Source organism: Oreochromis aureus, linkage group 19 (assembly GCF_013358895.1).
Source record: "Oreochromis aureus strain Israel breed Guangdong linkage group 19, ZZ_aureus, whole genome shotgun sequence".
NCBI lineage: Eukaryota > Metazoa > Chordata > Actinopteri > Cichliformes > Cichlidae > Oreochromis > Oreochromis aureus.
The window spans coordinates 16,627,847-16,643,825 of NC_052960.1; the positions used below are offsets into that span (position 1 = coordinate 16,627,847).

A 15,979-nucleotide genomic window follows, 5' to 3' on the forward strand; every position below is an offset into this window, starting at 1 on the left:
CCAGTTCCCCGTGAAGCACCACCTCCTGCTCGGAGCGCACAAACACCTCCCTGAGCTCTTCCAGTCGCTTTTCCATCTCTCTGATGACACGTTGGCGCTCCTCTACCTCCAGGAGGCGCCGCCGAGCTGCCTCGAACTCCATGCTGGAGCTGGGGGTGACAAGTTTGGAGGAGGGGGCCGTGGCAGAGGTGGATGGGGGTTCCGAACCTGCTAGCAGAGCCCCTGTCACCCTCCGGAAGTCTCCCATGGAAATGGAGCGCCTGGTGGCTGGAGATGCAAGAGCCAGGAGAGCTGAGGCAGATCCAGAAGGTGGCATGGCTAACGGAGGAAGAGGGGGAGAAGATGATGATGATGACGATGGAGAATCCGGTGGCTCGAGATCAGGCTCTGAATCCGGGCTTTTAATGGCTTCCGTCATGTCCTCAGTTGTGTCTTCATTGTGGGTTTCTGTGTTCTTTTGTCGTCTCTTCATAGCCAGTTTTTGACTCTTCCTGTGCTGCTGCTGTCCTTGTTGTCACTGTTGATGTTTTCCCCCACTTTTCCTGTGTCAGATGAGAGAGCAGCCGAGCAGCGAGTGCAGAGGTGTGCTGTGATGCAGCCTGGGAATGGCTCCATTCATTAATAAGAGATCTGAGCCAGGCTTGTGCCGTCTCTGCATCTGAGTGGTTGTGCTGGAGAGGGGTGCCTCCTGGCATTTCATTGGCTGCTGAACTCATGAGCATGTCAGCTGATGATTGGGCAGCCTCCCGCTCTACTGCTGATGCTGGCAGGCTGTTTCGTCCTCTGCTTGACTATTTTGCTTCGTCGTCATCATCATCATCTGGAGCACAGCTTTGATCCGCTCTGCTCACTCAAGCGAGAGATGCAGTAGTATCAGGTCGCTCTCTTTTTTTCTGCACTTTTTCACTTGCTTCCTATTCTTCCCGCCTCTCTGCTGCCATCCCTCTTACAAGCTGGTCTCTCCATTTTCCTTTTTTTCCTTTCTTGCTCGGATGGTTACCCCTAGCAACACCGCCTTGACATAAAATGGCAAAAACAGGAGGGAGGGGGTTATGTTTCAGTTTCTCCCTTCCTTTATTGCCTGCTGCTCAGCATCACTTCTCCCTCACACCCTGACTCTTGTTTGACTCATATGTGAATGTGCAGTCCTTCCTGCAAATTGCATAACTTTGTCTGTTAAATTGCTTCACCTTCATGTCCATAAAAGATGAATTTGAGAACTAACACTTTTGTGAATTTCACCACTTATAGGTCTCCTTCAAAGATTTAATGCAGTAATTGACAGAAATCACAATGAAGCACTATGATACAGTACTAAAAAATATTTGCTTCCTTTCTGATCTCTTAGTTGCACATTTGTTGCACGTGGATGTTTCATCAAACACCTTTTAATATTATACAAAGATAACCCCAGTAAACCTCATTTTTTAGAAAGCTGAGTTCAATTTCAGTAGCCGCACCCAGGCCTGATTAGTGCCAGAACTGTTGAACCAAGAAATCATGCCAAAGTCATTAACATCCATCAGTCTGAAAAGGGTTACAAAGCCATTCGTTAGGCTTTAGAGCTCCAATGAACCGTAAGGAGAGTCATTATCTACAAATGGAAAAGCTTGGAACAGAGTGACCAGCCTACCAAAATTATTCCAAGACCATCAACAACATCCAACAGCATCATCCAGGAGATCACAAAAGAACCCAGGAAAACCGAAGGCACTAATTTGCCTCAGTTAAGTTCAAAGTTCATGATTCGACCATAAAAAAGAGACTGGGTAAAACCACTGCTGAGCATTGAAGAAATAGAGGCTTGTTGCACATTTGCCAATATCTTGATGATCCCCAAGAAATATTCTGTGTAGAAGATTTGACCCATCTGACATAAAACTAGCACACTTCATGAAAAGAACATCATAGACTGTGTGTTAGTCTGAGCCTGCTTTGCTCTTTCAGGACCTGAATGACTTGCTGTAATTGATGGAACCATGAATTCTGCTCTACACCAGAAAACCCAGAAAGAAAATGTCTGGCCATCAGTTTCTGCCCTTAAGTTCAAGTACACTTAAATCTTTACATCTGATTGAGATGCTTTGGCACCAAATGTTAATTAGCCTTAATTAGTCTTTTTTTTTTTTTTTTTTTGGAAAGGTGCTTTATAAACAAAAATAAAGTTGAAAAAAAAATGTAAGTAGAAAAACAAAGAGAACTGAAAGCCAGGATCTAACATTCAGAGTGCCAGAGTCTTCTTGTTTTTTAGTATTTAAACTAAACTGTTGCTGCAGTGATGTAATCCTCATTTTAAATACTTCATTCTTATTAAATTCATATTAAACAAATATGTAAGACTGCTTTCTTCCATTTGCGCAATATCTTCAAAATTAGAAATATCCTGTCTCAGGGTGATGCTGAAAAACTAGTTCATGCATTTATTACTTCTAGGCTGGACTACTGTAATTCATTATTATCAGGAAGTCCTAAAAAGCCTTCAGTTAATCCAAAATGCTGCAGCAAGAGTCCTGACAGGGACTAGAAAGAGAGAGCATATTTCTCCTGTTTTGGCTTCCCTTCATTGGCTTCCTGTTAAATCCACAATTGAATTCAAAATCCTGCTCCTCACATACAAGGTCTTAAATAATCAAGCTCCATCTTATCTTAATGACCTTGTAGTACCATATCACCCTATTAGAGCACTTCGCTCTCGCTCTGCAGGCTTACTTGTTGTTCCTAGAGTATTTAAAAGTAGAATGGGAGGCAGAGCCTTCAGTTTTCAGGCCCCTCTTCTGTGGAACCAGCTTCCAGTTTGGATTCGGGAGACAGACACTATCTCTACTTTCAAGATTAGGCTTAAAACTTTCCTTTTTGCTAAAGCATATAGTTAGGGCTGGATCAGGTGACCCTGAATCCTCCCTTAGCTGCAAGTGCAGACTGCTGGGGGATTCCCATGATGCATTGAGTATTTCCTTTTCAGTCACCTTTCTCACTCAAAATGTGTTAATAGACCTCTCTGCTGAATCACACTTGTTATTAATCTTTGGCTCTCTTCCACAGCATGTCCTTTATCCTGTCTTCCTTCTCTCACCCCAACCAGTCGCAGCAGATGGCCCCGCCCCTCCCTGAGCCTGGTTCTGCCGGAGGTTTCTTCCTGTTAAAAGGGAGTTTTTCCTTCCCACTGTAGCCAAAGCGCTTGCTCATAGGGGGTCATATGATTGTTGAGTTTTTCTCTGCAAGTATTATTGTAGGATGTACCTTACAATATAAAGAGATGATTTGGTGCTTTATAAATAAAATTGAATTGAACTGAATTCTGCAAACCGAGCACATTGAATTGGATTGAATTGAACGTTCTACAAGTTTCACCTTTTTACTGCAATGCAGCAACATTAAATACTAAAAAATACTCTCATATTTCCGAGCTGTATTGTATGTAAACTAATGACTAGTCTAACCATTTTAGTCAGTATGATCTGGTTACATCATCGTGATAGAGTACCCTGACTTTTCAGCCCATCTTGCTGTGATCCCCAGTGCACACCCTCTCTGTCTAGACAAGTATTGACTGCTTCATCCTGTGGTTGCAAGTGATATGATCAGTGTATGTAAAGTAAGACACGGGGTGAGTTCACTCAAACACACCTGAAAGGACACGCATACTCAGACAGTTTGAAAGGGTAACACTGCTGCATTCGGAGCCTGACAGTACGAAGTGATGCTTTAAATAACTGCCCTCTGCTAGATTGAATCAACAACTGAAGCTTTTAGCAGGTCAGAGGTTGACTTGCATGTCTGCGAGCATCTACGTGCATGCATATTTCAGTGTTCACTCTGCTCTTTGCTTTTATCTGAGGATTGACATTGCATTAGCGGTAACACCAACTGCTCTCTTCCTGCTCTTAGCTTTACTGATCTCTAGAGAGAAGACAGAGAAGGATCCAACACAGAAAATTACACAGATAATGAAGCAAACAAGAAGCTAGAGTGGAGGCAGGATTATAAGTGCTTATAGGAAGATTAAATGACAGAAAACCCCAAAGATGCTCTTCAGGCTTTTATCCTGCTATTTAAAAAAACATCAGAAACAACAACATGACAGAGATTGCAGTTCTGAAGAAGACAACGTGATTTTCAGGAAGAGATGAAAGAGCTGAGAGAAATTTAAAGGTTCGGGCTAAAACTTTGTTATTATGGAAATGTTGCATGCTGTTAAATTGTCCACATGAAACACTATATGGAGCTAATACATGCTTTACAATTTCTTTTAGATATACATGGTGTTAAAATAAGCATGATGGCTTGTGTGAGTAAATCCTTTAGGGATCAAGACAAGATTCCTCAGTGGAGTTTTCTTATTTTTTCTCCAACATTATTCCCGTTTTTGGAAGACTCTACTGGTTGTGTAACATTCCAGTTAAAAACCACTCACTCCACACTAATCCCGAATGTTGAATACACAGCTGTACATGCACTTTGCCATCATCACTGGCAAACAATTTGACTGGCAAGATGGGGCCTGTTTGAAAACAAGAGGATGCTTTAAAAATTTTTTTTTTAAAGTTCCGCTTTAAAAAAAGCCTCATGTACTCACACATTTTTCACACTCAGAAAAACAAGTCGTTCTGTCACAGAATATGCAGAATTAATTGAGTCTAAGTGCAAAATCCTTCTCAGAAACAATTATCTCTCACCCCATTTCACCAATGTCTCTCCTCTGCCCGTGAAACTAAAATTGCGATTAACGTTCGTTCTCAATCTGTGTTCCAGATTACTTTAATCTGTGAGCTGTGTTTGTATTTGATGCCTGCAAGTGTGAGGAGTGCTCCCTTCTGATTGCTGAATCCATTTGGGTCAAATTAACTAGTATTAGAATTGTATAACGAGTATTGTGAGCTTCTTTTTGCTGTTTGTCTTAAGGACAAGTTATCTGTACTGGGGTATGTAGCAGTATTTTACTGGAACATGGATCCTAAGGATATTGGAAATATTATAAGGCAAAAATGTTGGATATGGTTATACATGGAACGCAGATTTGAAGTACTGGATTCTCAGTTTTATTTATTTTTATATTTAACTACTGTAATGGTGACTCTTAGGTCTCTACAACTGCAGCAGTGGTGGTTAGTGCCTTTATAGCTGGCGCACTCATTGTCACAGACATCATTGTAATGCCAGACACTTTATTAGGTACACCTGTTCAGCTGCTTGTTAAAATAAATATTTAATCTACCAATTGGCAGAAACTGAATGCATTTAGGCATAATCAAGACCTGCTGAGGTTCAAACTGAGCAGCTATGGCATGGTTGTTGTTGCCAGACAGGCTGGTCAGTAATTCAAATAACCACTCGTTAAAGCCAAGGAAAGCAAAAGAGTATTTTGGGAGATTAAATAGGTTGCAGCAGAAGAACACACCAAGTGCTGAGGCTGCAGTTTGCACAAGCTCACTGAAACTGGACAACAGAATATAGAAAGAAAAAAGTCTTACTCCCAATTTCTGCTGCGACACTTGGATGGTAGGGTTAGATCTGACATGACCATCTCCATTCCTTTATGATGAAAGTGTACGCATCATTTGAGGATAATATACCAAATCATAAAACTCAAGTCATTTCAGGTTCCTTGAACATGCACTTAATCACTGTACTCCTGTTATTGATAAGTCACTGAGATGAGACATACACATACATAAAATTTTAAATTAACCCTGGAGGCTGTTGTGTAGAATAGAAAAGATAAGATTAGGATTCAATAATAGATTTTGTATTTATTTTAACCTCTGGAGATGCTTGAAGCAGCACTTCACAACCAACTTGCATCAAACAGAATAAAACAAAAACACAGGCAGAAAGACATCCAAAAATAGCGAGGAATTTCACCTAAAATATTCATCCATAGAGTGTCCTCTTTTACAGCTCAGATCAGACAAGAATGCACCGTCACATACACCCACAGACACTTCCACTGTTGTAAAAACCCGGGAAAATTCAGCATCTAAGACGAGCCGCTCCAGCTGACAGCTGCTGTAAACTAAGGAGACAGGATGGGGATAAAAAACAGCACCACTTTATTCTCTACTGAGATGGGAGACAGATGATGGTGATGGTGCTGTTTTTCTGCTTTTTTGTAATCAATATCAGTGGCTTCTTTCTGCTGCTGCAGGCTGAGTCAGTCAGTCTGTCTGTGTGTGTGTGTTTGTAAGTGTGTAAGTGTAAAAGAGCAGGAAGTCATTCGTCGCAGTGTGACTTACTGGTAAGATGACGTCAAACACAGGCCAGTGGGAACATATCACACTATGTATGTGTGTCTGCAAATAAATAGCTGCATTTGTCTCTGACATGATGGTGCACACCGTGTCAGCATAAATCATCCTCCCCCACAACCTGAGCAGCAGTGGCTGTTATGTAAGTGAATGCTGCTGTGCATACAGAAGCAGGTAACATCAAGTACAAGCACAAGGCGATACTAAGAGCTGATACTAATAAAGCTGAATCTGCCATATTGCTGAAGGAGGGAAAGCCGGGACACGACAGTTAAAATGCTACAAGCAAGAACAGATGGAGAGAGGCTGCAGAAGAAAGTCGTTCACACACAGATATCATCTCCAAGTGAATGCATAAATATGAATCACAATATTTAATGTGGCTTTAATTTGGTCTACCAAATGATGCTTTTCATTACAGGGAAAAAAGTGACAGCAGCAGTTTTAAACATGAGGTTTGAATAATTAAACATAGTGGATTAATAAAAAAATAAAGAAGTATAGTACAGTATTCATGCTGACCAGCCTTGACCTTTGCCTCAATCCATCTACTTATGCAGGCATGGATGGATTTAACCTATGTTTGTATTTTTGCACTTTATCTCCCTCCAGTGACCATCTGTGGAAATACACCAGGCTTTGGTCTGCTGAGACAGGAAGTGAAGGTCATTAAAGGCGCACAACAATGCACCAACCCAGCCCAATCGAGTCCAGTTTTTCACAAGCAGGGACAACATCCTTAATTAGATTCACAACAATCAAGCAGATGGTGACAGAGGGAAGAAAGAACCCCTTTGAACAGGAAGAGACATCGGCAGAACCATGCTCAGAGAGTGGGGGGCAGCCATTTGTCGTGGTCACTCGGGGTATGAGGATAAAAAGAAGAGGGGGAAAAGGAAGCCTTAGACAGACAATTCAGTTTAATTTTATTTGTAAGGCGCACCAATTCACATTAGTCTCCTCAATGCCCTTTATACTGTAAGGCATCTATAACATTAGAAAGAAACCCCCAACAATCACATAACCCCCTATGAATAACCACATGATGACAATGGGAAGGAAAAACTCCCTTTTAACAGGAAGAAACCTCTGGCAGAGCAAGGCTCGTGGAAGGTCCGGCCGTCCAGCGCGACCAGATGGGGGTGAGGGAAATGAGAAAAGAACAGAGGGAGACAGGAAAAAAGGCGAACTATAGGAGAGAGAGCCAGACTTTAATAATTACTGATAATTAAATGCAAAATGGTGGATAAACACACAAAGAGTGAAAAGAGATGAGTGAAGAAGAAACACTCAGTGCATCATGGGAGGCCCCCCCCCAGCGGCCTAGGCCTTTTGCAGCATAAGTGAGGGATGGTTCAGGGCACAAATAATGAGAGAAAGATGACATTTTAATTGGGTGCAGTTTTCTTGTATAAACAACTGGGGAGTGAGAAGACGGGAGTGGAGAAGTACTCAGTGTAAGGAAGTCAGCAGCCTGAGCCAACAGCAGCATAACTAAGTGATGGTTCCTGGATCCAACCCAGGAAAATAAGACCAAACCAGCACCAATACTTGTTTTTCAGTGGATGAAAAACAGCTACTCACCAAAAACTGTATGCATAAAGAATTATTAGTTATAAGAAGTACTACTGATCTTACGTATGTGTTCTTTGTAGGTTTTTGTAGGTTCCACAGGTCCACAGTTATAAAAAAAAACAATAAAGCAAGACAGACACTTTGTCATAGCAACTCAATTTTTAATATTGTAAGATATAAAAATCTTCATCTTTATCATACAATAACATCTTACCATAAATTTTGACAAAGGAGGGAGATTTTTGCCACCAAACAAGAATTATAATATAACTTTGATTTCTTTTGAGGTAAGACAGCTGCTTCATAGATTCTTAAGCCACACAGGTCTTTTTTTCTACACATGCACAGCATCTTCTTATCCTTACGGTGTGCTTTCCATGCAAGACATTCTGCCTCACCTGTAGGCCTAGGCACTGAGCTAAAAGCAGGACCTACTCCGTGGAGAAGCTTACACTGAGACACCTTTAATCTAGGCCTCGTATTCAGTGTCAATAAAATACCAACGAGTCGGATAATCAACAAATGGAATTCCAATATAATGAATGAAAAAAAGATAATCCACAATAAGGGGAAGTCTGTGTGACATTATAACCAGTGATTTGACAGAGATTTTAACAAGTGCTTATTTCCATAAAGACAGCAGCCAGCCCTGACTTATTAACCAGAAGAAGAGACCTGTGCGGCATCAAGTCCACAGGCTGTGATGTGCTCAGCATGTCTTTCACTATTTTAAATCACGACTTTCTTTGGATAAAGAGAAAAAAACAAAACAATCGACAACAAAAACAACCAACACAGGAAACAGTATTCAATAGGCATTATCCAAGAAACACAGTGAAAACAACTAAAAAAAAGAAAACAATGCAAATATAGAATTTTTAACATGCCACATTGTTCCTTGGGCAGGGTTTCTTTCACAGAAAGCCATCTATGTTACTAGTTTTTATAGTAATAAAAATAACAGACATCTCAAATGGTTGCCAGCAGATTGACCAAGCAGAGAAGAGGACTAGGAGCGAAACGAGAAAGCCACATCACCGGACCATGCACATGACTCTGCAGCATCCCGCGAGACAGTACAGACACACACTGCAAGTCATGCAACTGACACACACGCCCACACACGCACGCGTCCGCACACACTCTCCATAAAACAAAACGCAAGCATAGATTGACACTAACCAAAACATCAGCAACTGACATTTTCTAGAATGCACATATTCTGGCTGTACCAAAGCCAAAGAGGCATTTATGGCAGAAATGTTTTAATATTCATATCAATAACGTTCTCTGAGAAACATTTAACAGCAGTTTGGACTGTACTGTGGTTTTGTGCTGTCGGCACAGGTTGATTTGGCAGCACAACCGCTAATACGAAGCTCAAAAACTCTACAAAAAGAACGGACAGACGGCAAAAAAACAAAAAAAAACAGGCAGATGGATAGGCGTGCAGCGAGAATGACAACCAATTACAGCAAAGATGAGAAGAGAAAACTTTCATTGTCACTATCAAAAACATGGCTGCATCGACTCTGTAGCGGGTCATGCACAAACACGCTCACACACTCGCACAAACACCCGCACGGCGCCAACACATCTGCCAAAAAACCTGCACCCATTTTTTACATTTTTTTGTATTTTTTTTCGCCCTCATTGCCCCCATCCATCGTCATATTTTGATAGTCAAGGAGATTGGCTAACAGCTGCAGCTGGCGAGCCCACACAAGGAGGATGATAGCTAGAGCGGGACAACTGATGTCACAAGACGGGGGCAGGACCACAGTCGGTGTTCCTTGGCTGGTATTGGCGGGTCGACACCAAGTCCCCGAGCAAGCTGACTGGGTGGTTTGGAGCCAGGAGGTGTGGTTTTGATCAGACTCCTGTGACCTGATTGGCTGTTCAGAGTCTCTACAGAGAGGTGGAGGGAAGTTTCTTGACACGCCTCTGAGCAAGGAAGGAGCTCTCAATGGGCTTGAGCTCTGGAGGAGGTTGAGAGTTCTTCAGGGCGGAGTAGGTGGCTGCCATTGCACCCTGCGCATAAAGAGCAACATCATGATTGCAGATGTGAGTATGAATATATTGTCTGATTTACTGCAATGCAAAAAAAACGCTCGTCTTGTGTTTTCTAATCAACAATGCAACACATGATGCAAGCATACTGCAGTGTGCAATCATATTGGTATTTTGGCGACACTAAAAGCAACTGATATGATATAAAACCATTCTACATGTTGAGTTTCAACTACTAAAACTTCAATGAATCAATGAATTCCTTTAACCTGATTCCAGGTGAGAAATATATAAATATATTCAGTTCTGTTACCTTGACCAGTTTGGGGTCCTGGTGTGGGAGCTGGCTGTTGGGCAGCTTGTCTCTGCGGACAATCCATGGGTGTTTGAGAACCTGCTTAGCAGTCAGTCTCTGATGGGGGTCAACGTGAAGCATCTTGGACACCAGGTCCTAGAAAAAGCCAAATATAATATTATGGAAAGCTTGTAGGTTGACGGAAATACAAAGCAAAATCATTTCAAGGGAGTAAAAGAGTTGTCTGACAAATATGGACTCCTACCTTGGCGGCATCAGACACAGAGTCCCAGTTACCACCAGTCAGACTGAAGTGGCCGTGGCCTATCCTGTTCAGGATTTCATTTGGAGTGTCTTCAGGTCCGTTGGCAAATGGAGTGAAACTGATGAGCACAAAAGTAGACAGATGGTAAGGTTAATGAAAAGGATAATGAGAGAGAACAAAGTTCAAAGAATGAGTTCAAGTGTTGCTACTTACCCAGCCAGCATGGTGTACAGCAAAACCCCGAGGCTCCAGATGTCACATCCTTCATCATAGCCCTGACGCTTCAACACCTATAGCCAAGTCGGAGGGAATCACATATTAAAGGTTCTAACTGGGGGAACATTGACACGCGAGCGCAAATGTGACCTGCTCACCTCAGGAGCTACAAAGTTAGCAGTATAGCACGGGGTCATTAGCAGGCCATTGTTGGCACGCAGTTGCTTAGCGAAGCCAAAGTCACAGATTCTGATTGACTCGGGATTCCCCGACTCGTCGACATAGAGGATGTTGCTGGGCTTCAGGTCTCTGTGCACTACCTGAAACACAAGAGGGTAAGAGTGGGAGGGAGGAAGATGATTAGGATTAAAAAAAAAAGAAAAAAAAAAAAGGAAAGTGTCAGTTTTATTTATATAACACCAACAACAATCGCCTCAAGGTGTTTTGTATTGTAAGATAAAGACCCTAAAATAATACAGAGAAAATCCAACAATCAGCCAAAATAGTGTGACACAACCTGGGAAACTTTCTGTCTTTAGGCTGTGGCGATAACTCTATCGCAATCCACACAAGGTTAAGGTTTCTTGTAACACTAATCAGAAGTTTAATTATTTACCGAGGTGCTAGACGTGAGTATTCCCCTATGTGTTGTTACTAAACCAAAATAATTAAAAGGACGAACACAGTTTGACATCTTCAAGTTAAGAATTTATAAAAAGTAAACAAAAGTAGACATGTGTTGCAAATTTTTAAACATCAGGAAAAAGTAAAAAGAAAAAGAAAATTAAAGACTTAAGCCTGGTTTTCAAAGGCACTACTATTCAACAGTTTTCTTAAAATGCAAAATAAACATCAAATAACTAAACTCTAATAGCACCTTAACTAATATTTGTAAAAAACTGAGCTATTTCACAGTAGTTATTTTGATAAAACACTATTGCTAAAATACAGCTCCAGAAATTAATTAAAAAAAACAAACATTGTGTGCTTCACAGCTTTGCCATTTCAGAATAAAAGAACAGGTTCAATAGATTTCTATTTGACCTCAGAAAATCACACGAAAGGGTGGGGCTAGGTTTCACAGCGGGTTCAACCGAAACCTTGGCTGTTTGTGACCTACACCCATTTTCACACCTTGGCTCGTGTGATTAGGTAGAGGATCAACAAGGGGGTTCATGACCCTCTTGGGGGGACACTCCCCTAGGACTTAAATCTGGGACTCTCCACTAATTGACCTTAGAAATGAAGAAGCTTCTCGGGTGAGAGGTGAAACGTCTCCAAGCAACTCAAAGAAGCCCAGACGCTTTTCTTTCCAAGCTCCTTAGACAAAACATACATATAAAACAGGACTAAAAGTCCTAGTGGTCTTAGTGGTCCTCACCCCTTGTGAGTGGAGGTACTCTACAGTCTTGGTGATAGTGTGCAGCACAGCGCTGGCCTCTCTCTCTGAAAAGAACTTCTGCTTGAGGATCCGATCCAGCAGCTCTCCTCCACGCATCAGCTCCGTCACCATGAACACCTGCTTACCGTTGTCGTACACCTGCGACAGAAAGACAAACAAACATCAGCGAGTCTTATTACACTCAACACCCAAGGCGAACAAAAGTTGTCAGACAGAATGCGTGTTTAGACCCACATCCTTGAGTGTTATGATGTTAGGGTGCTGTCCATATCGAAGCAGAATCTCTATTTCCTCAGAGGGGTCTGTGCTAGTCTTGTCAATCATCTGGAAATCAAAAGCACAACAGCGGCATTAAGGTCATGTTTTTAAAACACTACATATTTTCCTCCTCCTTTTACTGAAGCACTACTGAAAAACATTTGTTAGATTTTGCTGTCCTGTATCCACAAGCTAACTTTTCCCTGTGTGTGTTTGTGTTCATACCTTGACAGCGTATTCAGTGTTGGTGGCTTTGTGGATACAACGTTTACAGACGGAGAAAGAGCCCATCCCTATATCTTCCTTCAGTACGTAGCCATCGCTGAAAAGGACGTTTTTCCCGTGTAGTTGCTGCAGAGGAAGATTTGAAATTGTGATGAGCGTTGGAGGAGTGACGGACTGACAAGAGCTGATGTGGGGGGAGGTTGATGATGTTGGGGAAGGGGCTGAAATCTATTTCTGGAGTCAATTTCTTCCTCTTTGTCAAAGTGTCTCTTCAAATCTACCACACACGCAGTAGAAAAACAGCTTTTGCCAGGCATTACACAAGATTTGAAGCCGTGTACCTCATTTGAGCCGCTTCATACTCATCTTGTTCCTGTCTGCCTTTCGCACACCGTACACACTGAATCTGTCTTTCTTTCATGCCATCCCCAGTCAGAACTCGACAGAAATATAACACACTGAAATAACTTTGTCCACACCTTTAGATTACAGTACATGGGCATATTCACCGACCACTTTATCAGGTACTAATTACTAGGCTCACTTCCCTTTTACTTTCAGAAATGCTGTAGTTCTTCATAGCATAGAGTCAACAAGGAACTGAAAACATTCCTCAGCGGTTTTAGTTCATAGTGACATGAAAGCATCTCACAGCTGCTGTGCATTTTTCAGCTGCACACCCATGTTGCAAATTTTCGAGTGCACAGATGCTCTATTGGATTGAGATCTGATGACAGTGGAGGCCATTTGAGTACAGTGAACTCACTGTCATGTTCAGAAAACCAGTTTGAGATGATTTGAGCTTTGTGATGTGGTGTGTTTTCCTGCTGGAAACAGCCATCAGAAGATGGATACAATGTGAGAATAACTAAGGGGCCTGAAGTGTGCCAAACCCTACTATTTGAATTCACACTCATCACACCAGCCAATGTTATTATAATCGTCCATTGTTCAGTTTTAGTGTGTCGAGTTACTGTTGATCATGTTGCGGGCAGCACAGTGTGTGGTGGTTGGCACGGTTGCCTCACCACCATCTAGCCGGGGAATTTCTGTGTGGGGTTTGCATTTTCTCCTCATGTCATGTGTTTGTTCTTTCCAGGTACTCCGACTTCCTCCCAGCGTCCAAAGACATGCGCTTAGTTGACTGGCCATTCTAAATGACCAGTTAACCTAAATTCCTCCCATCACCTCCAACCAGTCGCAGCAGATGGCTGCCCCTCCCTGAGCCCGGTTCTGTTGGAGGCTTCTTCCTGTTAAAAGGGAGATTTTTTTTCCCTCCCACTGTCGCCAAAGGGGTCATAGGGGCAATTTCTCTGTTTTCTTTGTGTCCAGCCAGAACAGGCTCCAGTATCCAGTATTTATCTATCCCAAGAGTGAATAGCTACTGACCTGAACCACTGGATGTGGTGGGGCCTGAACTGGCTCTGATGAACCATCCTCCTCTAACAGAGTTGATGCAACAAAGCTGAAGCCTCTGAAGAGCTGGTGAGCTCCAGCACTGGGGGGTACACCAGGGGAGTCTGCAGGATAATAAAGAAGAATAAAGGCCTCGGAAAAACAGACAGGTTTATTGCAGTAATGTTAGAAAACAAAAAGGCACTGCTATAAAAACTTCACATTGATGTATTATTGACAAGCACAGCTAATCATAAATATGTTAGTGCATCCCAATGTTGCTGTATCTCCTTTAAATAAAAAAATATGTGCATTGATTTTTTTATTTCCACAGTTGAGAGAGGAAAATAAAAATACTACAGAGGAAGCCACACAGGAAAAACACCGGGTGAATCTTCAGCTTTGATTTCCGACCTTTAGGTGTGCGGGAAGTGAACTCGGAGTCGAAGTAGAAAGTGTCATCCGGACGTGCGACCGCTGGTCTGAACGGAGGCTTTACTTCTTTTCGGAAGAGTTTCTAAAAAGGAATAAAGAAGCTTAACTCGCGAGGTGCAGTTGAAGTTAATGCCACCTGTGATAGTTGCTATAAATTCAAAAACACATGTAATCAAACAGAACTCACATTCCAGTCTATGGTGGAGAAGAAACCGTGCCGCTTTATTTCCTCAGCGCCATCGGCACCAGATCCTGCAAAACATCAAACAGAATCAATCACAATAAAAAACTACAAACAAACATAAAGCACAGCCCTTCCCTATGAAATCAGATAGAGTGTGTACCGTCGTTTGTCAAAGTCATGTTCCAGAGCTGATACTAACCCAGTCTGTTGGCAGGGTTCCTTTTGAACAAAGCCCTGAGCAAAGATTGGGCCTCTGCACTCAGGAACTGAGGCATTCCAAGACGAGCCCTGCACAAACACACAAAGAAGGCTTCCAGCTTTAATTATTGCACTGGATATAGAATGAGGCAGTAGGAATATGTTGGAATAAGTACATTTGGCAACAGGTTTTTGTGTTGAATTGAGTTTTTCCATGATCTCCATGTGCCTGCAAATTTACTCTCTGGGTTAGTTCCTAAGCTGTGGGCCTGTTTAGGACGTCATGCCCCACCTGACCGCCTATGCAGGTTGGGCATGGACAATCTGGGAAAACAACTGAATTAAAATAAGTTGGTAAAAGGGATTCCTGAGCGAGGGGAAAAAAAAACCAAAAAAAACAAAACTTTTTTCAGCCTACAAATGGGGCAAGAAAACGTTTGAGAGCAACTTAGCTGGTAATTGTAAATTGACTTCAGATGTAGTTGTGAATGTGCCTGCTCAGCTGTCTAACTGTGTTAGCCCTGTAATTTACCGGCTTCCTGTCCAAGGTGTAGCCCACATCTCTCGCCCAAAGTGAGCTGGAATAGGCTCTAGCCCCCTCACACGCTTTTGTCGATGGACTTGAGTAAGCAGTTAAAAGGGGAAAAAAAATGAATGGATGTTCTTGAATCCAGGTGGTACTCACTTCAGAATGAGATTCATGGTTTCTTTGCGGTCCTTCCCTTGAAATGGCAACGCTCCTGTCAGCATCTCAAACTGTGAGGGAAAACACAAAAAATGTAATCAGCATACTTGACTAAATCAGTGCGTAATATTTGCGCTCAGCCAGTACGTTTTTTCCTCCTTACCATTAGTACCCCGAACGACCACCAGTCGGCGCTGTGGGTGTGTCCCTGCCTGTTCACGACCTCTGGTGCCATGTACTCCACAGTACCACAGAAGGAATAAGCTTTCTTCTCATGATCAATGGCTTCTTTACACAGGCCGAAATCTGAAAACACACAACAAGACATTAACCACTGACCCGCATCATACACATTATAGAGCTGCACAATAGCTACAAAAAGCTTTAACATGAAGCAGTTTCCCCCCAAGAGCTCTGTTAAGGCGACTTCTTAGTTATCATTAGTTTACTCTGGTTGAGGTTAAGAGATTCTAAAGAGGTTTATCACAGATATTCACGATAAAGTATTAGAATTAACTTGGGGAACATATACAGGATGTTATGGAGACATGAGTCAGCGAGATAAAGCCGTCACTGCTGTGAATCAAGGTC

General features: G+C 42.2%; 1 protein-coding gene across 5 annotated transcripts in view; it reads right to left on the minus strand.

The window, feature by feature from the left end:
- Positions 1-7,964: 7,964 nt before the first annotated feature.
- Positions 7,965-15,979, minus strand: part of rps6ka1 (ribosomal protein S6 kinase a, polypeptide 1) — a 46,368-nt gene continuing 38,353 nt past the window's right edge. For all 5 annotated transcript variants that reach the window (XM_031758209.2, XM_039603284.1, XM_031758210.2 and 2 more), the window contains 14 exons: positions 15,552-15,694; positions 15,389-15,459; positions 14,705-14,793; positions 14,509-14,573; positions 14,301-14,403; positions 13,881-14,011; positions 12,492-12,617; positions 12,243-12,332; positions 11,988-12,146; positions 10,765-10,926; positions 10,604-10,680; positions 10,391-10,508; positions 10,144-10,281; positions 7,965-9,851 (listed from right to left, as the gene is read on the minus strand). In XM_031758209.2, the coding sequence (XP_031614069.1) occupies positions 9,729-9,851; positions 10,144-10,281; positions 10,391-10,508; positions 10,604-10,680; positions 10,765-10,926; positions 11,988-12,146; positions 12,243-12,332; positions 12,492-12,617; positions 13,881-14,011; positions 14,301-14,403; positions 14,509-14,573; positions 14,705-14,793; positions 15,389-15,459; positions 15,552-15,694 (1,595 nt within the window). In that variant the 3' untranslated portion in view covers positions 7,965-9,728. The remainder of the gene's footprint in view (positions 9,852-10,143; positions 10,282-10,390; positions 10,509-10,603; positions 10,681-10,764; positions 10,927-11,987; positions 12,147-12,242; positions 12,333-12,491; positions 12,618-13,880; positions 14,012-14,300; positions 14,404-14,508; positions 14,574-14,704; positions 14,794-15,388; positions 15,460-15,551; positions 15,695-15,979) is intronic.